Source organism: Pristiophorus japonicus, chromosome 27, assembly GCF_044704955.1.
Source record: "Pristiophorus japonicus isolate sPriJap1 chromosome 27, sPriJap1.hap1, whole genome shotgun sequence".
Classification (NCBI taxonomy): domain Eukaryota; kingdom Metazoa; phylum Chordata; class Chondrichthyes; family Pristiophoridae; genus Pristiophorus; species Pristiophorus japonicus.
Window position 1 is genome coordinate 4671042 of NC_092003.1, and position 21312 is coordinate 4692353.

Sequence of the window (21312 nt, forward strand, 5' to 3'; positions counted from 1 at the left end):
CTCCTCCAGCCCCACAAATCCCCGAGATGTCTGCGCTCCTCTAATTCTGCCCTTTTGAGCATCCCAGATTGTAATCACTCAACTATTGGTGACCGTGCCTTCTGTTGTCTAGGCCCTAAGCTCTGGACCTCACTCAATCAGCTCCGATGGACAGACCACATTGTCCGCATGCCCGATACTAGATTTCCAAAACAAGCGCTCTGCTCAGAACTCCGACACGGCAAGCAAGTCCCAGGTGGGCAGAGGAAATGCTTCAAGGACACCCTTAAAGCCTCCTTGAAAAAGTGCAACATCCCCACCGCCACCTGGGAATCCCTGGATCAAGACCGCTCAAAGTGGAGGAGAAGCATCCGGGAAGGCGTCGAATACCTCAAGTCTCTTGGAGCTCGCAGAAGCCAAGCGCAAACAGAAGAATGAGCGCACGACAACCCAAGCCCCCCCACCCACCCGTTCCTTCAACCACCATCTGCCCCACCTGTGACAGAGACTGTAGGTCCCGCATTGGACTCATCAGTCACCTGAGAACTCTATAGTGTGGAAGCAAGTCGTCCTCGACTCCGGGGGACTGCGTAAGAAGAAGCAGCAGCTCTGGAATTCCCTGCCTAAACCTCTCCGCCTCTCTTTCCTCCCTTAAGACGCTCCTTAAAACCTCTTTGACCAAACTTTTGGTCACCTGCCCCAATTTCTCCTTATTTGGCTCAGTGTCAATTTTTTTTTGTCTCATAATGCTCCTGTGAAGCGCCTTGGGATGTTTCACTACGTTAAAGGCGCTATATAAATACAAGTTGTTGCTGGGCCAAATGGACTGTTTCTGTGCTGTTAATAGTATGTAAAGGCGAGTCGAGTTGCCACCTGAAGTGTTTCGGATGGGAGGGAGCAAAAGGATCTGCAGATGAATTAGGAATGCTGTTGCTGTAAACTTTTTTTTAAAAACTACTTACGTGGAGAGTATTGTGTTGGATGAGGGTTTTACTGTGTTTTTGAGCATGTCTGACTGTGGTGCAGCCAGATCACTCCCCCGCGGGAATAAACTAAAACCCTCCGGATACGAGATGTGATCGCTCCTCGAATTGCATTGTCTTGACTGGTGCTTTTCTTTTGCAGTGGATGGCTCAATCCACCTGGCAGCCGGGCCCTTGCTGCGGAAGGAATGCAGCACACTGGGAGGGTGCGACCCTGGAGATGCTAAAATTACCAGCGGCTACTGCCTGCCTGCCAAGTGTGAGTAAAGATAACGTTGGCTTTTTCCTGTTAACACGAAACAAGCTGTTTCCTTCCCTGCAAAGGGAAATCCCTTCTGCATCACTGTAGTCACACTTGTACTTATGTTTAATCAAGTGGTTTCCCGATGAATAGGTTGATATGATATATAAGGGCGTTTGGCAAGCGTCATCACATCCCAGTTGCACTCGCTAATCAAACTTCGTACTGTCAACTCTATTACTGGTGCAATGTTCAACTTCAAAAATATTTGTAGAAAAATGGCACCATGGGAGTTTAGTATTGACTCATACCCTGACTGTTTTATGTTTGAAAGCGCCTGTGAGACTGCCCAACACTGGGCGTTACTGGAGGTGAATTTTCTTCTTATTTCACATTGTGTTTAGGGACAGTTTCTGGAACTTTCTCCTGCTTTGAGGCATGTATGAGGAATTGTTTTCATTCCTGAGATAATAACCGGTTGGCAGGAGATTGTGCGGCATGATCTCAGCACATAAATGGGTGTAAGTCCTTCTGTCCTCTGTGACAAATGAGGTGAAGTGTGCCACACGAACATATGAATGCATATTGCACAATGTGATTTGAGCTAATTTGTATTTTTATTCCCTCTGGCGGTTTCTAACATGGTCTGATTATTTAGGGACATGTTACAGGCTACAGAGAAAAGAAGATTATTTCACTAAAACTAAAAGTAAGAAATCTGTGCCAGTAAGAGACCCGAGTCTAACCATTCACAGCATTCCCAAAAAATCATTTGGTCACTGCTGTTCCCAAAAGATTGTGTTTAAAGGGCCAAACTAACCTCTGGTCCCCAGCAGAATTACAGTGAGACCATATTGTCATGGTTATTTGCTAAAAATGAACACCTCATCACGTGCCAATGTAAGCAGGTTGCAGGAAGGTGCTGAAATGTATTGTTGTATTAGGCTTGTCGAATGAGTGACTGCTTTATCTTAAAAGGCAAGTGAGTAGTTGGAGACAACCCTGTGGAGCTTGCTCAATGCCAGGAAATGTGCCACTCTGCCCACAGCTCAGCCTGCCCGCAGCCTGAATGGCCCAACGTGACTACTGCCCACTTCCCCGAAGAGAGTTTCACCACCTTCGCTGACACTGACAGCGGGTCGGGCCGAGTCGATGGGATTGACAATGGAGTGATCCATTGTCAATGGCAAACTCCGCCATCAAACTGAGAGAGCTATGAAGCTAACTCTGAAATCATGCTGCGTGTGCAGTGTCTATCCTCACGGGTGAATTACGCAACCAAGGGACCCACTGAAAGGGGTTAAAGGTGCTTTAAAAACGAAGTGGCAACTTGGGAGAACTCAACCAAGAAACAAGGTGGAAATTGAATGTTATTCTCAGTACACCGCAAAACACTTTTCCAGAATGTCAGTGTGCAAAGACTATGGGCTAAAAATTCGCTGTCATAGCGCGCCACCTGTTCGCGCCCCGAGAGAGGCGCTAACGGGCCACTAAGCATCTACCGCCCGAGCACCGTGCTATGATGGCCTGCCACAAACTTCACTGGTGGTTTAGTGGCGGCGCTGTCATTTAACTCTGCGCACTCTCGCGCCACCCATTGGTGACGTCAAGAGTGTGCATCATCATAGGCAGTCCCTCGAAATCGAGGAAGACTTGCTTCCACTCTAAAAGTGAGTTCTCAGGTGACTGAACAGTCCAATACGGGAATTACAGTCTCTGTCACAGGTGGGACAGACAGTCATTGAGGGTAAGGGAGGGTGGGACTGGTTTGCCAAGCGCTCCTTCCACTGTCTGCGTTTGGTTTCTGCATGCTCTCGGCGATGAGACTCGAGGTGCTCAGCACCCTCCTGGATGCTCTTCCTTCACTTAGGGTGGTTTTGGGCCAGGGACTCCCAGCTGTTGGTGGGGATGTTGCACTTTATCAGGGAGGCTTTGAGGGTGTCCTTGAAATGTTTCCTCTGCCCTTCTGGGGCTCACTTGCCGTGTAGGAGTTCCGAGTAGGGTGCTTGCTTTGGGAGTCTCGTGTCGGGCATGCGGGCAGTGTGGCCCGCCCAGCGGAGCTGGTCAAGTGTGGTCAGTGCTTCGATGCTGGGGATGTTGGCCTGATCGAGAACACTTGACATTGGGTGGCTATCCTCCCAGAGGATTTGCAGGATCTTACGGAGGTGGTACTTCTCCAGGGATTCCTGCTACTGATACCTTGTTGTTCTTGAGCTGACGTTCAGGTGTTCTTCGAGCGTGCAACGCCCCCTTTGCGACGCGTTTCCGAAAAGGAGTGCTTTTGCCTGCGCTAGCACCTGATGCGACTCCCAACAGGGGGAAGCAGACAGGGCACAGAGCATCCCGGGGCGATATCGCAGGGAATGAAGAGGTAAGTGTTGAGAGTCAAATTTTTAACAATTAACTTACCTCTCTTACCTGTGGAAGATTGTTGATAGCCTACGTTCCATTTTTTTGTGCAGGTTTCAGATGGTCGACCTCAGGCGCTAAGATGCCGGTATCCTCTCACTTCAACTTGAGTAGCACACACATTGCCCCGCGCTGGGTCTTTAGCGCCCTAAGAGGATTGTGGGACGCTTCCCTTCGTGTTCCATTCCCCTCTTGGGGCGCTAAAATGGAATATCCCAGTTGGAGGTGGTAGACATCGACCGGGGCTAAAGTTAGCTCCCAATCAGTGTCACCGCCTCAAACTGGGCTATAACGAATTTTTAGCCTTGGGTGTTTTAGGATTCTATCAGGATGTGCCATGACATCCTGATGTATTGGTTGTACCGTCCTATAAGTCATGCCCACAGTTTTGAGAACACATTTTGTGAATTCCGATTGGTTGTACCTCCAGATTTGTAGGTTGTTAAAAATCTGCATGAAGGTTGGATTTTGTTCAGCATATTTTATAATCATTATCAAAGAACAGATCATGTGGAGGCATTTTAAGTTATTTTCTAGGATAAGCAATGGTCGAATATCCAGTAACATTAACTGGAGGGCATATAAATAATTGTTTCATAGCAATATAATTAAAATGTAATGGCCTTTGATTGTACAGCCAACGGATTTCCCATGGCATTTCTCACCATTTCTCTCTGGACTGACATTAAGTTGCATGAGATGTTGCTTTATAAGGCCAGAACGTTTATCCCATTAAATGCACAATATATTATGCCGCCGAGGTGGATGTGTGTCCATTTCTGGACACACAGACAATTTGTTGTTAAATATACACAAGCTCAGGTCAACCAGAGTTCAATTGGCTTTAGAGATCGGAAATCATCTTTTATCAGATGGCCAAAAGGCCATCCGCTTCCTTGTATCCCTCACCACCCAGATCCCCAATCCCACTTCCTTCTGTGGCTGCCCCTGAAAAAGGCACTCCCCAACAAGTCATTACAATTGCACTTTGAAACTCTTGTCTAGCCTTTGGCCCTCCATTTGCCACAATATCTCTGCTGCTCTTGCTCTGCTCAACCCCTTGGAAGGTACCACATCTTTGTTTCCTTCAGATGGTTTTGTCTGTGATGATGATTATCAAGACTCCATCAACTCCAAGGGGCACAGATTTCAGTATATATGGTGCACAAATGGTTTAATCATCCCTCATCAGATCTGGCTGGACCACATCAAACACCATTGGGCCTTACTCTCCCTCCTCTGCCAGAAAATGCTCAACTACTCCAGGATCATCCTGGAAAGCAAATTTAACCTCTGGCTTCTTTCCTCCACTATCAACTGTCTCCTCATTGCGCTGTCCCTCATTCCTCACCAACAAAAGTGCAAGGGGCTGATGGACTTCTTTGTCACTGACATTGAGACTGTCTGTTGGGCTTCCTCTGCCACATACCCTTCTTGAACTTTGTGTTCATCCAATTCTGGCCTTTTGGACGTCCTAAAGTCCTTTCATCCCAGCATTGGTGGCCGTGCCTTCGACCATTTGGACCCAAGCTCTGCAAGTCACTCACTGAACCTCTCCATCTCTCACTCTCTTCTCCTATAAAACCCTCCTTAAAGCTTTTAGTCACCCCGCTCCATCTTTGGCTCGGTGTCAATTTCTATCGGATTACGCTTGTGAAGCACCTTAGGGTATTTTTCTATGTTAAAGGCTCGAGATAAATGCAAGTGCTTCTTGTGGGAAAGTGCTTGTATTTTTCAGGCTGCAGTATTTTGCTTTCTTTGGTAAATTTAGTCAGAGGATACAGACATTCTTACCTCTGCATCAGTGAGTGTTTCTCTGTTGCTTTGTACAATTTAAATGTGTGGCTTTCTTTTTCTTTTTGAAGACTTTTTTTTGGAGTGTGACAGACAACATGTGCCAGATGTGCCACATTTGCAATATCTGTACAGGCGGATAAGATCGTGGAACATTGCACATTTGCTTGGAGCTTTTTGACACCAAGAGCTTTTTCGCACCTCGTTATCGTCGGTGAAGCGCATTTATTTAAGTATTCCGCGCTCAATCGTGCCCGTGTAATCTTTTCACTGGCGGACCTGCAGTGCATACAATGTAAAAAGTAGTTCATCATCCAGGAGATCTGCAGTATACGAGATGCTTGGCTGACTTGTGCATCTGAAATGCAAGCAAAAAGGAGTATTGGCTTCTGCATCGCAACACATCTTGTTATGCTGTATAATGTCAACTCCTCAGGCACCCTTAAAGACTAAGTTGATAAAGGCTGTATCCATCTAAGCTACGTGGACAGGAAACTGAGAGGAAATTTGTTGATCACTGCACAAAAGCCAGTCTTTTCTCATTGGGAAACCCACGTTTGCTGACATGTATTGCGTGTGCATTTGTTACAATTTTAACTGATCTAATTAGAAAGAATATGTTTAGTTAATGTGATCAACACCTACATTATTCTGTGCCTTAGAAGATTGCATTTGTCCATTCATGTATCCTTTCTTCATATGCACTCATGCCGTGATCTGATACTCTCAGCTGTGTCATTTCATCGGAGTTAGAATCCTACATACATAGGATTACATAGGATGTACGGCACAGAAACAGGCCATTCGGCCCAACTAGTCCATGCCAGCGTTATGCACCACTCGAGCCTCCTCCCGTCTTTTCTCATCTAAATCTATCAGCATAACCCTCTATTCCCTTCTCCCTCGTATGCTTGTCTAGCCTCCCCTTAAATGCATCTAGACTATTCGCCTCAACCACTCCCTGTGGTAGCAAGTTCTGCATTCTCACCACTCTTTGGGTAAAGACGTTTCTTCTGAATTCCCTATTGGATGTCTTGGTGACTATCTTATATTGATGGCCTCGAGTTCTGCTCTTTCCCAAGTAGTAAGTGACCTCGCTATTCTTCCTACCAAAATATACTACCTCACTTTAAACATTCACTCCCTCCACCACCGGCGCACCGTGGCTGCAGTGTGCACCATCTACAAGGTGCACTGCAGCAACTCGCCAAGGCTTCTTCGGCAGCACCTCCCAAACCCAGGACGTTTAACATCTAGAAGGACAAGAGCAGCAGTTGCAAGGGAACACCACCACCTCCCAAGTTCCCCTCCAAGTCACACACCATCCTGACTTGGAAATATATCGGCCATTCCTGCATCGTTGCTGGGTCAAAATCCTGGAACTCCCTCCCTAACAGCACTGTGGGAGCATCACACGGACTTACCACCCCCTTCTCAAGGGCAATTAGGGACAGCAATAAATACCGGCCTTGCTGTGAATGAATTTTTCTTTAAACTCAGGGGACAGGTCAAAGATCTGGATGGTGTTTAGTACTATATTCCAGTCATGCATTATTTTGACCTGTTATGTCTGGAATGATACATATGAAAGGTGTTGCAGTGTGTGCTTTGAATCTTTCACACAGAACTTACAGGTACACCCAAGGGACTGGTGCTGATTGAGTGGAAATAGTTTATTCCTCAAACTTATTTTTATTGGGAAGCGTCCTGTGGGTATAAAAAAGTTGATATGGGCACATGCGGAATGTCTAAGCTGAATGAATTTTTTAAAAACCGACTGAGAGTCTTAAACTGGCAGCTCACCGTCTGCTAGGAACACCTGACCGTTCGAGGGGAAAAAGTGTTCAAAAGTCACAGTGCCGACAAGAGTGATTTTAATTGAGCCGCTTCACTGACATTGTTGATGAACAGAGTAGCAATACATTTCAGAATTATGGGAATCACCGCAAGCATCATCATAATATGGCATCTTCATTTCAAAAAGTTTCTGACGCAAGTTATTATGTGGATGAATTCTTCGCTTACTTACTGTAACTGTGGATATGGCAATTGTAATGTATGCACCTGTGAGTATGCTCACAGGTTTATAGAGCTGTTGAGTTGTGAGTGGCATAACCAGTCACGTGATGTTCACAAGACTCAATAAAACCTTGGCCAGTTGGGTTCAGGAGATCCACGATGGGGCAGGTGGTTGTGAGCCTGGTGGATGAACTGGTAATGTGTAGTGTGATTATTAAACCTTTGCTAATAAACCAACTAGTTCTTAATAGCAACGTGTTGCTCTGAATTCTTAAGCAAAGAACCCATGAAGCAAATACATTCAGCGATTGATACTCTATGAAATCTATTTGTACTCCAGTTTACCGTGCCATAGAATGATGAGTTAGGTTTTGGATCCATGCTTATGGGCATTTCCGGCAAGGCCAGTATTTATTGCCCGTCCCTAATATCCCTTGAGAAGGTGATGGTGAGCCGCCTTCTTGAACTGCTGCATCCTGTGTGGTGTTTTACCTTGCGGTGTGGTACAACTGAGTGTCTCACTGGGCCATTTCAGAAGACAGTTAACAGTCAACCACATTACTGTGGGTCTGGAGTCGCATATCGGCCAGACCGGGTAAGGGCAACAGATTTCCTTCCCTAAAGTACAATCGTGAACCAGATGGGTTTTTATGACAATCTGGTATAGTTTCATGGTCACTATTACTGATATTAGCTTTTTATTCCAGATTTGTTCAATTAACAGAATTTAAATTTCCGAGTTGCTATGTTGGGATTGGAACTCATGTCTCTGGATTATTAGTCCAGGCCTCTAAATTGCTCGTCCAGTAACATAACCGCTATGCTACCGTACCCCTATTGAATATCACCTTGACTCAATTGGCAGCACCCTTGCATCTGAGTCTAAAGGCGAGGGTCAAGCTCCACTGCAGGACATAATCTAGACTGAAACTTTAGTGCCGTACTACAGGAGTGCTGTGTTGTTCAAGGTGCTGGCCTTCGGATGAGATTCAGAGTCTGAGGCCTTTTGGTTCAGGTAGATGTTAACGATCCCACAATGCTGTACTATGCAAAGAAGAGCAGGTAGTTCCTCTGGTATCATGGGCAACATCGTTCCCTCAGCCAACACCAAAAGGAAGAATTAACCGAACATTCATTTCATTGCTATTTGTGGCACTCTACTGTACGCAAAATGGCTGTTGTGTTTGCCTACAAAGGAAGCCTTCAGATAGTAGCTCAGTGATTCTTTCCAAGGGGAATGCAGAATGCAGGGGAAGGCTTCCTGAGTACAACAGTGGCATTTCTTTCCAATATCTGCAGTGACTCCCAAGATGTGGCTAAAAATCTCCAGCAACACGCTCAGATCAGCAGTGTCCGCCTAGATTGGCAAACTGCGCAAATTGCCCCTGTCTTAACTCCGTCATTTGCATCTGGCTGTCACTGAGGGTGCAGACCCTCCTCAGCGTACCCTGAAACTTGAACGGAATCGATGCCAGGCCACTTCTGCCATGGAACCCGAGCGTATATTGGACCAGTTTTTTTTAAAATCCAACCTCCATGCCCCCCCCACCCCTCCCCCCTGCAAAGGTGCAATTGCTGTTGTCTTATGAGGAAAGGTTGAGCAGGTTGGGCCTGTACTCATTGGAGTTTAGAAGAATGAGAGCTGATCTTAGTGAAACATATAAGGCTCTGAGGGGGCTTGACGGCGTAGATGCAGAGAGGATGTTTCCCCTCGTGGGGAAATCTAGAACTAGGGGGCATAGTTTTAGAATAAGGGGTCGACCATTTAAGACGGAGGAATTTCTTCTCTCAGAGGGGCGTGAATCTTTGGAATTCACTGCCCCGGAGAGCTGTGGAGGCTGGGTCATTGAATATATTCAAGGCGGAGATAGACAGATTTTTGAACTACAGGGAAGTCAAGGGTTATGGGGAATAGGCAGGAAAGTGGATCTGAGTCCATGATCAGATCAGCCATGATGTTATTAAATGGCGGAGTAGGCTCGAGGGGCTGTATGGCCGACACCTGCTCCTATTTCTTAAATTCTTACGCCCGCTGCCAACCCAGGAATTTTGGGCCCGACACCTGGAGGCCAAGAGAACGAACAGATGTAAGCTAGTAAAAAGGCAAATTTAGGATTGAAGGTCAGGAGGTTCTTCGCAGAAAGAATAATCAAAATATGAAATGGAAACAATTGGCGGGACTATCGGATATTTTTGGAGGGTTGAACTAAGATGGCTTTCTTCATCTGAAAGGTGACGTCACAGCTAAGCGGGTAAGTGATTGGCTGGTGATTGGTGAGTAATTTTTCTTTTTCCTTTCCTTATCAGTAGGTAACCTTTATCATTGTTGTTTCCAAATTAAATTAATCTAGGGGTTAAGTCATGACAGGAGAGCTCGGACTCGTGTTATGCTCCTCGTGTGCTATGTGGGAAGTCAGGGACGCTTCCAGTGCCCCTGACGACTACATGTGCGAGACGTGTGTCCTGCTGCAGCTCCTGACAGACCGCATTGTGGCACTGGAGCTGCGGGTGGATTCACTCTGGAGCATCCGCGATGCTGAGGATATCGTGACGAGCACGTTTGGTGAATTGGTCAGACCGCAGGTAAAGGTTACACAGACAGATAGGGAATGGCTGACCAACAGGAAGAGCAGTGGAAGGAAGGTAGTGCAGAGGTCCGCTGCGGTCATCCCCCTCCAAAACAGATACACCGTTTTGGGTATTGTTGGGGGGGATGACTCATTAGGGGAAGGCAGCAGTAGCCAAGTCCATGGCACTGTGGGTGGCTCTCCTGCACAGAAGGGCAGGAAAAAGTGGGAGAGCTATAGTGATAGGGGATTCTATTGTAAGGGGAATAGATAGACGTTTCAGCGGCTGCAATTGAGACTCCAGGATGGTATGTTGCCTCCCTGGTTCAAGGGTCAAGGATGTCTCGGAGCGGTTGCAGGACATTTTGGAGAGGGAGGGTGAACAGCCAGTTGTTGTGGTGCATATAGGTACCAACGATATAGGTAAAAAAACAGGATGAGATCCTACAAGCTGAATTTAGGGAGCTAGGAGTTAAATTAAAAAGTAGGACCTCAAAGGTAGTAATCTCAGGATTGCTACCAGTGCTACGTGCTAGTCAGAGTAGGAATTGCAGGATAGCTCAGATGAATACGTGGCTTGAGGAGTAGTGCAGAAGGGAGGGATTCAAATTCCTGGGACATTGGAACTGGTTTTGGGGGAGGTGGGATCAGTACAAACCGGACGGTCTGCATCTGGGCAGGTCCGGAACCAATGTCCTAGGGGGAGTATTTGCTAGTGCTGTTGGGGAGGAGTTAAACTAATATGGCATGGGGATGGTAACCTATGCAGGGAGACAGAGGAAAGTAGAATGGGGGCAGAAGCAAAAGATAGAAAGAAGAAAAGTAAAAGTGGAGGGCAGAGAAACCCAAGACAAAAATTAAAAAGAGCCACATTACAGCAAAATTCCAAAAGGGCAAAAAAAGACAAGCCTGAAGGCTCTGTGCCTCAGTGCGAGGAGTATTCTGAATAAGGTGGATAAATTAACTGCACAGGCAGCAATTAATGAATATGATATAATTGGCATCACGGAGGCATGGCTCCAGGGTGACCAAGGCTGGGAACTCAACATCCAGGGGTATTCAACATTCAGGAAGGATAGACATAAAGGAAAAGGAGGTGGGGTTGCCTTGCTGGTTAAAGAGGAAATTAACGCAATAGTAAGGAGGGACTTTAGCTTGGATGATGTGGAATCTGTATGGGTGGAGCTGCGGAATACCAAAGGGCAGAAAACGCTAGTGGGAGTTACGTACAGACCACCAAACAGTAGTAGTAAGGTTGGAGACAGCATCAAACGATAAATTAGGGACGCGTGCAATAAAGGTACAGCAGTTATCATGGGCGACTTTAACCTACATATAGATTGGGCTAATCAAACTGGTAGCAATACGGTGGAGGAGAATTTTCTGGAGTGTATTAGGGATAGTTTTCTTGACCAATATGTCGAGGAACCAACTAGAGGGCTGGCCATCCTAGACTGGGTGATGTGTAATGAGAAAGGACTAATTAGCAATCTTGTTGTGCGAGGCCCCTTGGGGAAGAGTGACTATAATATGATAGAATTCTTTATTAAGATGGAGAGTGACACAGTTAATTCAGACACTAGGGTCCTCTACTTAAGGAAAGGTAACTTCGACGGTATGAAGCGTGAATTGGCTAGACTAGACTGGCAAATGATACTTCAAGGGTTGACGGTGGATAGGCAATGGCAATAGTTTAAAGATCACATGGATGAACTTCAACAATTGTACATCCCTGCCTGGAGTAAAAATAAAACGGGGAAGGTGGTTCACCCATGGCTAACAAGGGAAATTAAGGATAGTGTCAAATCCAAGGAAGATGCAAATAAATTGGCCAGAAAAAGCAGCAAACCTGAGGACTGGGCGAAATTTAGAATTCAGCAGAGGACGACGAAGGGTTTAATTAGGAGGGGGAAAATAGAGGAAGCTTGCTGGGAACATAAAAACTGACTGCAAAAGCTTTTATAGATATGTGAAGAGAAAAAGATTAGTAAAGACAAATGTAGGTCCCATTCAGTCAGATTCAGGTGAATTTATAATGGGGAACAAAGAAATGGCAGACCAGTTGAACAAATACTTTGGTTCCGTCTTCACGAAGGAAGACACAAATAACCTTCCGGAAGTACTAGGGGACCAAGGATCTAGTGAGAAGGAGGAACTGAAGGATATCCTTATTAGGCAGGAAATTGTGTTAGGGAAATTGATAGGATTGAAGGCCGACAAATCCCCAGGGCCTGATAGTCTGCATCCCAGAGTACTTAAGGAAGTGGCCCTAGAAATAGGGGATGCATTGGTGATCATTTTCCAACAGTCTATTGACTCTGGATCAATTCCTGTGGACTGGAGGGTAGCTAATATAACACCACTTTTTAGAAAAGGTGGGAGAGAGAAAACGGGTAATTATAGACCGGTTAGCCTGACATCAGTCGTGGGGAAAATGTTGGAATCAATTATTAAAGATGAAATAGCAGCGCATTTGGAAAGCAGTGACAGGATCGGTCCAAGTCAGCAAGGATTTATGAAAGGGAAATCATGCTTGACAAATCTTCTGGAATTTTTTGAGGATGTAACTAATAGAGTGGACAAGAGAGAACCAGTGGATGTGGTGTATTTGGACTTTCAAAAGAATTTTGGCAAGGTTGCACACAAGAGATTAGTGTGCAAAATCAAAGCACATGGTATTGGGGCTAATGTACTGACATGGATAGAGAACTGGTTGGCGGACAGGAAGCAGAGAGTCGGGATAAACTGGTCCTTTTCAGAATGGCAGGCAGTGACTAGTGGAGTGCCGCAAGGCTCAGTGTTGGGACCCCAGCTCTTTACAATATACATCAATGATTTAGATGAAGGAATTGAATGTAATATCTCCAAGTTTGCAGATGACACTAAACTGGGTGGCGGTGTGAGCTGTGAGGAGGACGCTAAGAGGCTACAGGGTGACTTAGACAGGTTAGGTGAGTGGGCAAATGCATGGCAGATGCAGTATAATGTGGTAAATGTGAGGTTATCCACTTTGGTGGCAAAAACACAAAGGCAGAATATTATCTGAATGGTGGCAGATTAGTAAAAGGGGAGGTACAACAAGACCTGGGTGTCATGGTTCATCACTCATTGAAAGTTGGTATGCAGGCGGTGAAGAAGGCAAATGGTATGTTGGCCTTCATAGCTAGGAGATTCAAGTATAGGAGCAGAGAGGTCTTACTGCAGTTGTACAGAGCCTTGGTGAAACCTCACCTGGAATATTGTGTTCAGTTTTGGTCTCCTAATCTGAGAAAGGACGTTCTTGCTATTGAGGGAGTGCAGCGAAGGTTCACCAGACTGATTCCCAGGATGGCTGGACTGACATATGAAGAAAGACTGGACCGACTGGGCCTTTATACATTGGAGTTTAGAAGGATGAGAGGGGATCTCATAGAAACATATAAGATTCTGACAGGACGGGACAGGTTAGATGCGGGTAGAATGTTCCCGATGTTGGGGAAGTCTAGAACCAGGGGACACAATCTTAGGATAAGGGGCAGGCCATTTCGGACTGAGATGAGGAGAAACTTCTTCACTCAGAGAGTTATTAACCTGGAATTCCCTACCGCAGAGAGTAGTTGATGCCATTCATTGGATATATTCTAGAAGAGTTAGATATGGCCATTACGGCTAAAGGGATCAAGGGGTATGGAGAGAAAGCAGGAAAGGGGTACTGAGGGAATGATCAGCCATGATCTTATTGAATGGTGGTGAAGGCTCGAAGAGCCGAATGGCCTACTCCTGCATCTATTTTCTATGTTTCTATCCATATATGTAATGTGAATAAACTGGACATGTAAGTTATATGCACGACTCCAGCACATTGGGATTTGAAGAGGGACAGGGATAAGTTTAGAAAGTAAGTGAAAGCAATCTACCTTTATCGAGTGAATTGTGTGGGGTGGAGGACGAATGCTGTGAGATCCCTGAAGGTCCCAAAATAACAGGAAAGTGCGGGGAGGGTGGGAGGAGCGATGTGTAGTGGCAATGCTATGAAGCCCCCCGAGTTACACTTTACAGTTCAACTCGGCTCGAACCGAGCTCCTGATTGTTGAGTTCCTTCACTTCCAGCTGTGAAGGATGAGGATCCGTCAGTAACTGTGTCCATGTCATATATTGTGCATTAGTCTTAACAAAGGTTGTCATGAAGATTATTACTAACCTCCCCTGCATACTTGGAGTTTATTCTGCAGCACCGTTCCTTCAATTATAAAAAAATATATATAAAATATAAAATTCAACTTAATTATCAATATTTTGAACGAGAGCATATTGGTAAGATTATCTCTGTGGAAGGGGAAGGTCATCCTGGTATGAGACAATCTCTTAAATGTTTTAAACAAGAGATTGCTACTGTTATTGTTACAGGAAACTGGGAGGGAGACCAAGATTTGGAAGTAACTGTGCAGGACAGGGGTGCAGAGATTTCGAAAGATGATACCAGAAAGTCGAAGGTATATATATCAGGAAAGGATGAACAGGCTGGGACTCTTTTTTTTTCTCTTGGGGGAAAAAAAAGAAGGTTGAGGGGTAACCTAATGGAGGTTGTTAAAATGATGAAAGGTTTTGATAGAGTGGATACAGAGAGAGTGTTTCCACTTGTGGGGGAGAGCATAACTAGAGGCCATTGATATAAGATTGTAATGTTCACATGTTGGTAGAGCTGTTGAGTTGGGAATGGCTTAGCCAGTCACGTGATGTTCACAAGACTCAATAAAACCCCAGCCAGTTGGATTCAGGGGATCCATGATGAGGCAGGTGGTTGTGAGCCTGGTGGATGAACTGGTAATGTGTCGTGTGATTGTTAAACCTTTGCTAATAAACCAACTAGTTCTCAATAGCAATGTGTTGCAATTAATTCTTAAGCAAAGAACCCTTGAAGCAAATGCATTACAAAGATAGTCACCAAGAAATCCAATGGGGAATTCAGAAGAAACTTCTTTACCCAGAGAGTGGTGAGAATGTGGAACTCGCTGCCACAGGGAGAGGTTCAGGCGAATAGTATCAATGCATTTAAGGGGAGGCTAGACCAAGTACATGAGGGAGAAGGGTTATGCTGATCGATTTAGATGAGAAAAGACAGGAAGAGGCTCGAATGGGGCATAAACGTCGGCATGGACTGGTTGGGCTGAATGACCTGTTTCTGTGCCATAACCCTATGTAAAAACTCGTCATTAATTCACATCGTTTTCCCTGGATCCATACATTACATTGCAATTACAGAATGGCACTCTGGAGGCTGCTCAAATGATGTGTAATGTAAGAATGGTGGTGAACTCAGTCTGTCTGCCATCATCTTTAATATTGCTCATCTGAGCATGTCGTCCCCATCAAATGTTTTCAACCACTCAATTTTTATGTAAAGCAGTTTCAGGCTCCCAACCCAGAAATTCTATTAATTTTGCTGTGCTAATACTGTTTCTGCGGAGACTGCAGCACCCAACAAAAGCATGTGACCCAATGTCCGATATTTGCTCTTGCTATAGCGTCATGCCATTGGTCGTGAATCTTTGTAGAGCTGTGTACTAGAACGCCCAGATCTTTTTGTTTCCCCACTGGCTTTAGTTCTTGCCGCTGATCAGGTGTATGCATGCTCAGCATTTGATCTACCTACATTCATAACATAGAAACATAGAAACGCTGCACTTGGCTAAATTAAATGTCATTTACTTCAGTTACATGGATAGACTGCAGAAGCTGGGGTTGTTCCCCTCAGAGCAGAGAAGGTTGAGAGGAGATTTGATCGAGGTGTTCAAAATCATGAGGGGTCTGGAGAGCGTGGAGAGAGAAACTGTTCCCATTGGCGGAAGGGTCAAGAACCAGAGGACACAGATTTAAGGCGATTGGCAGAAGAACCAAAGGCGACACGAGGCAAACCTTTTAATGCAGTGAGTGGTTAGGATCTGGAACGGGTGTAGAGGCAGACTCAGTCGTGGCATTCAAAAGGGACGTGTCAGAAACGAGCGTACTATGCTTAAACAAAGGGATGAGAACAGAGTTGGCTAAAGTAGACTGGAAACACATAAACAGTGGCACAATTGAGGAACAGTGGAGGACTTTTAAGGAGCTCTTTCATAGTGCTCAACAAAAATATATTCCAGTGAAAAAGAAGGGTGGTAAGAGAAGGAATAACCAGCCGTGGATAACCAAGGAAATAAAGGAGAGTATCAAATTAAAAACCGATGCGTATAAGGTGGCCAAGATTAGTGGGAAACTAGAAGATTGGGAAAATTTTAAACAGCAAAGAATGACTAAAAAAGCAATAAAGAAAGGAAAGATAGGTTACAAAGGTAAACTTGTGCAAAACATAAAAACAGATAGTAAAAGCTTTTACAGATATATAAAACGGAAAAGAGTGACTAAAGTAAATGTTGGTCCCTTAGAAGATGAGAAGGGGGATTTAATAATGGGAAATGTGGAAATGGCTGAGACTTTAAACAATTATTTTGCTTCGGTCTTCACAGTGGAAGACACAAAAACCATGCCAAAAATTGCTGGTCACAGGAAAGTGGGAAGGGAGGACCTTGAGACAATCACTATCACTAGGGGGGTAGTGCTGGACAGGCTAATGGGACTCAAGGTAGACAAGTACCCTGGTCCTGATGAAATGCATCCCAGGGTATTAAAAGAGATGGCAGAAGTTACAGCAGATGCATTCGTTATAATCTACCAAAATTCTCTGGGCTCTGGGGAGGTACCAGCGGATTGGAAATCAGCTAATGTAACGCCTCTGTTTAAAAAAGGGGGCAGACAAAAGGCAGGTAACTATAGGCCGGTTAGTTTAACATCTGTAGTGGGGAAAATGCTTGAAACTATCATTAAGGAAGAAATAGCGGGACATCTAGATAGGAATAATGCAATCAAGCAGACGCAGCATGGATTCATGAAGGGGAAATCATGTTTAACTAATTTACTGGAATTCTTTGAGGATATAACGAGCATGGTGGATAGAGGTGTACCGATGGATGTGGTGTATTTGGATTTCCACAAGGCATTCGATAAGGTGCCACACAAAAGGTTACTGCAGAAGATAGAGGTACGCGGAGTCAGAGGAAATGTATTAGCATGGATAGAGAATTGGCTGGCGAACAGAAAGCAGAGAGTCGGGATAAATGGGTCCTTTTCGGGTTGGAAATCGGTGGTTAGTGGTGTGCCACAGGGATCGGTGCTGGGACCACAACTGTTTACAATATACATAGATGACCTGAAAGAGGGGACAGAGTGTGGTGTAATAAAATTTGCAGATGACACAAAGATTAGTGGGAAAGCGGGTTGTGTAGAGGACACAGAGAGGCTGCAAAGAGATTTGGATAGGTTAAGCGAATGGGCGAAGGTTTGGCAGATGGAATACAATGTCGGAAAGTGTGACCTTGGGGAAAAAAAACAGTAAAAGGGAATATTATTTGAATGGGAAGAAATTACAACATGCTGTGGTGCAGAGGGACCTGGGGGTCCTTGTGCATGAATCCCAAAAAGTTAGTTTGCAGGTGCAGCAGGTAATCAGGAAGGCGAATGGAATGTTGGCCTTCATTGCGAGAGGGATGGAGTACAAAAGCAGGGAGGTCCTGCTACAACTGTATAGGGTATTGGTAAGGCCGCACCTGGAGTACTGCGTGCAGTTTTGGTCACCTTACTTAAGGAAGGATATACTGGCTTTGGAGGGGATACAGAGACGATTCACTAGGCTGATTCCGGAGATGAGGGGGTTACCTTATGATGATAGATTGAGTAGACTGGGTCTTTACTCGTTGGAGTTCAGAAGGATGAGGGGTGATCTTATAGAAACATTTAAAATAATGAAAGGGATAGACAAGATAGAGGTGGAGAGGTTGTTTCCACTGGTCGGGGAGACTAGAACTAGGGGGCACAGCCTCAAAATACGGAGGAGCCAATTTAAAACCGAGTTGAGAGGGAATTTCTTCTCCCAGAGGGTTGTGAATCTGTGGAATTCTCTGCCCAAGGAAGCAGTTGAGGCTAGCTCATTGAATGTATTCAAATCACAGATAGATAGATTTTTAACCAATAAGGGAATTAAGGGTTATGGGGAGCGGGCGGGTAAGTGGAGCTAAGTCCACGGCCAGATCAGCCATGATCTTGTTGAATGGCGGAGCAGGCTCGAGGGGCTAGATGGCCTACTCCTGTTCCTAATTCTCATGTTCTTATGTTCTTATAAGTACCTGAAGGGAAAAAAAATGCAGGGCTATGGGGAAAGGGCGGTGGAGTGGGACTGGCTGCAGTATTCTTGCAGTGAGTCGGCACGGGCCTCCTTCTGTGCTGCAACCATCCTATGATTCTATGATTTACCAGTCATGGGCCCTATTCCCTCAGTGCCTCTAATTCTTCTTGTAGTAATCGAGCATCCACGCTCGCACATATTTTAGTGTCATCTGCAAACTTGCAGATCATTCCCCCGACACTTATATTTAGATCATTAACAAAACTAATAAATAGCAACAGTCCTAACACTGATTCCTGCGGGGACACCAATGGTGACCCGTCTCCAAGCATAGCCAAATCCATCTACAACCTCTTTCTGCCTACGGCAGATGCCACATATTTTTGCCACGGATACCACCCTCCTACCCAGCCATTACCTTAGGCAGAGCCAGACTGGTCGTAACCTAGGCATCCTATTCAACCCGAAGTCGAGCTTCCGACCCCATATCCTCTCTGTCACGGAGACCAGCTACGTCCACCTCAGTAACATCACCCATTGCTCCCGCCCCAGCCTAACTGCTGCTAAAACCAACATTCATACTTTTGTCAGCTGTGGCTCAGTGGGTAGCATACTCGCCTCTGAGCCAGAAGGTTGTGGGTTCAAGCCCACTCCAGGAACTTGAGCACATAAATCTAGGCTGTCACTCCAGTGCAGTCCTGAGGGAGCGCTGCACTGTCGGAGGGTGCCGTCTTTCGGATGAGACGTTAAACCGAGGCCCCATTTGTCCTCTCAGGTGGACGTAAAAGATCCCATGGCACTATTTCGAAGAAGAGCAGGGGAGTTATCCCTGGTGTCCTGGCCAATATTTATTCACTTACCTTTCAGGTCGACCTCCCTGCTGCCAAGTCCCTCCAACTGGACCCTTGCTTCTTGCTCCCCACTGGCCCACTCAGCTGCTCCAACCGATCCCTTGTGATCTCAAAGGCGGTGACCCTCTGACCAACATCAAATACAGGGTTTGGGCCCTACCTCAGGCACGAGACTTCCCTCCGGCGATGTTCGGGCTCCAACCCTCCGGCGATGTTCGGGCCTTCACTCCACCGGTGACAGTCGGGCCTTCACTCCACCGGAGACGTCCTAGCCTTCATCCCTCCAGCGACGTCCTGACTTTCACTCCACCAGCGACGTTTTGGCCTCTCCCCAGCCGCTGGCCCCACTCAACGTCAGAGTCTCTATCGAGCACGTGGTGTGCACGGTGGCTGTGGTCACGTTGACCTATTTGACCTCTTCCACAAAGTGGACTCCTGACCATCCCAAGGCCTGCCCTCAGCCAGGCCTCGGTTCTCTCACCACCTCACCGAAGGCAACTAGGCTCATACAGCAGTGCCTGGTCTCCAGTCGTCTTGGACCCCCTTGTCACTGGAGCAAGACCTTGCTCTACTAAGCCCGTGTGATAGCCGGTGTGCAACGGCTACCCCACGTTAAAAGAGCTCACGCACAGGCATCTTCCACCTATATCCCTAAATCAACATAACAAAAACAGATTATCTGGTCATTATCAGATTGCTGTTTGTGGGAGCTTGCTGTGTGCAAATTGGCTTATGTTCTTACGTTCTCTAACTTCCCCCAGCTCTGCACACGCCCCTTCCCTATACACTCTTGTGTATTCCCGGTTCCTTCCACCCCCCCCCCTATTGACTTCCGTGTCTTCACCTACCTGAGATTCCGCCCCTAAACCCCTCTGCCTATCCGCCGCCTTTCTTTTATGACCTCCTGAAAACCCACCTTTTTGACTGAGCCTTTGGCTCAGCATCCATTTTTTCATGACACCTCTGTGAAGTGCGTTGATCGGTTTTTCCACATCAAAAGTGTTCCATAAATGCCAGTTGTTGCTAATTCACCACACAATGTCGTCCTGATCTTAACCGAGCGACGGGGAGAGAAGAAATCCTCGTGCCGCTCCACCAGGAATGTCTCCATTAAAGCATCAATACGACAGATACTGGCATTCAGCAGCACTAATGCAATGCTCGAGCTTAATATATCGTGGATCGTCGGAGTCCTGCCACTTCATCCAGATGTTTTGAAATATCAGTTTAAAATTGAAACTCTCGATTGAGCCTTTTTCCATTTCATGTCTGGAAAGATCTGTCTGGAACCTTTGAGGAACTGGGGTAATGCAGTGAGGAAAGACAGACATCACACACTGCTTCCTGTTTCTCCCTGTGCTCCTGCCAGCTTTGTTGTAGCCTTTGGGGAAAACCAGGAGACAGCACCATTGTCACCCTATTAGTTCTATGATTGCAGCATCCCTAAAAGGATTATTCAGGAAATCCTGGCGGTATGCAGATCAAAGAAAACCCAGGCACGGGCGAGCTGCTGTTTAGAGCGAAGGAGTTGGTCCAGGAAAGGGATAACTCAAAGCTCAGGAATCCATAGCACAGCCCAGTTCCCGGTTGGTTGATTTAAAAAGGAAATCACTTCAAATAGTGGTTAAGTGAAGACACTGCCCAGCGTGTCACTAATCCCAGCAGATTAATCGAGTTCCCGGTTTAATTGGTCGTATGTGCTGAGTTAATTGATCTGAGTTGGGGCACGACGATTCGCCTCTGTAACTTCTGGGATAAGGGGGAAGAGAAAGATTATGGGAGCAATGGCGCTTCTCATACACGCGTTGTTTGAAATAAACTGCTTTGTCCTTTTTCCCTTGGGTAGCCTGCCGTGCACTCCTGTACTCGCAAGCCTCACTTAATTGATCCAGAGTGCTACGTACAGTTGTGGTTGCTGTGATTTATAAGGACCGTTCAGTTTCGGAGGGGAGGGGCTTTTGCCAACCAGAGCACTGAAGCAGAACCCCAGTGTGAGAGGGATGAACTATGGGAAACAATGAGATAAGCTCAAGGGCTTCAGCTTCAAAAAGAGACTTCTCAGAGGGGATCTTTTAGAGTAACCACATGCTTTCAGATATGCTGATGGAACAGGGTCAGGGAAGCTTTCGGACGGACACCAGGAAATATATGTTTGCGCAGTGGTGATCAACAGGTGTCAGGAAGGGACAAGCATTGATGAAACTGTTAGATGCTGTAATGGGAAGCCAGTAGGGCTTGTGTTCTGGGAGATTGAGATCAATTGAGCTTGAAGGGT

General features: G+C 46.0%; 1 protein-coding gene across 1 annotated transcript in view; it reads left to right on the plus strand.

Moving 5' to 3' along the window:
• The window catches only part of LOC139239429 (ADP-ribose glycohydrolase MACROD1-like), a 1029639-nt gene that overhangs the window by 533186 nt on the left and 475141 nt on the right, over nt 1-21312 (plus strand). Inside the window, exon 5 of the mRNA XM_070868158.1 lies at nt 1105-1221. Coding sequence (XP_070724259.1) covers nt 1105-1221 — 117 coding nt within the window. The remainder of the gene's footprint in view (nt 1-1104; nt 1222-21312) is intronic.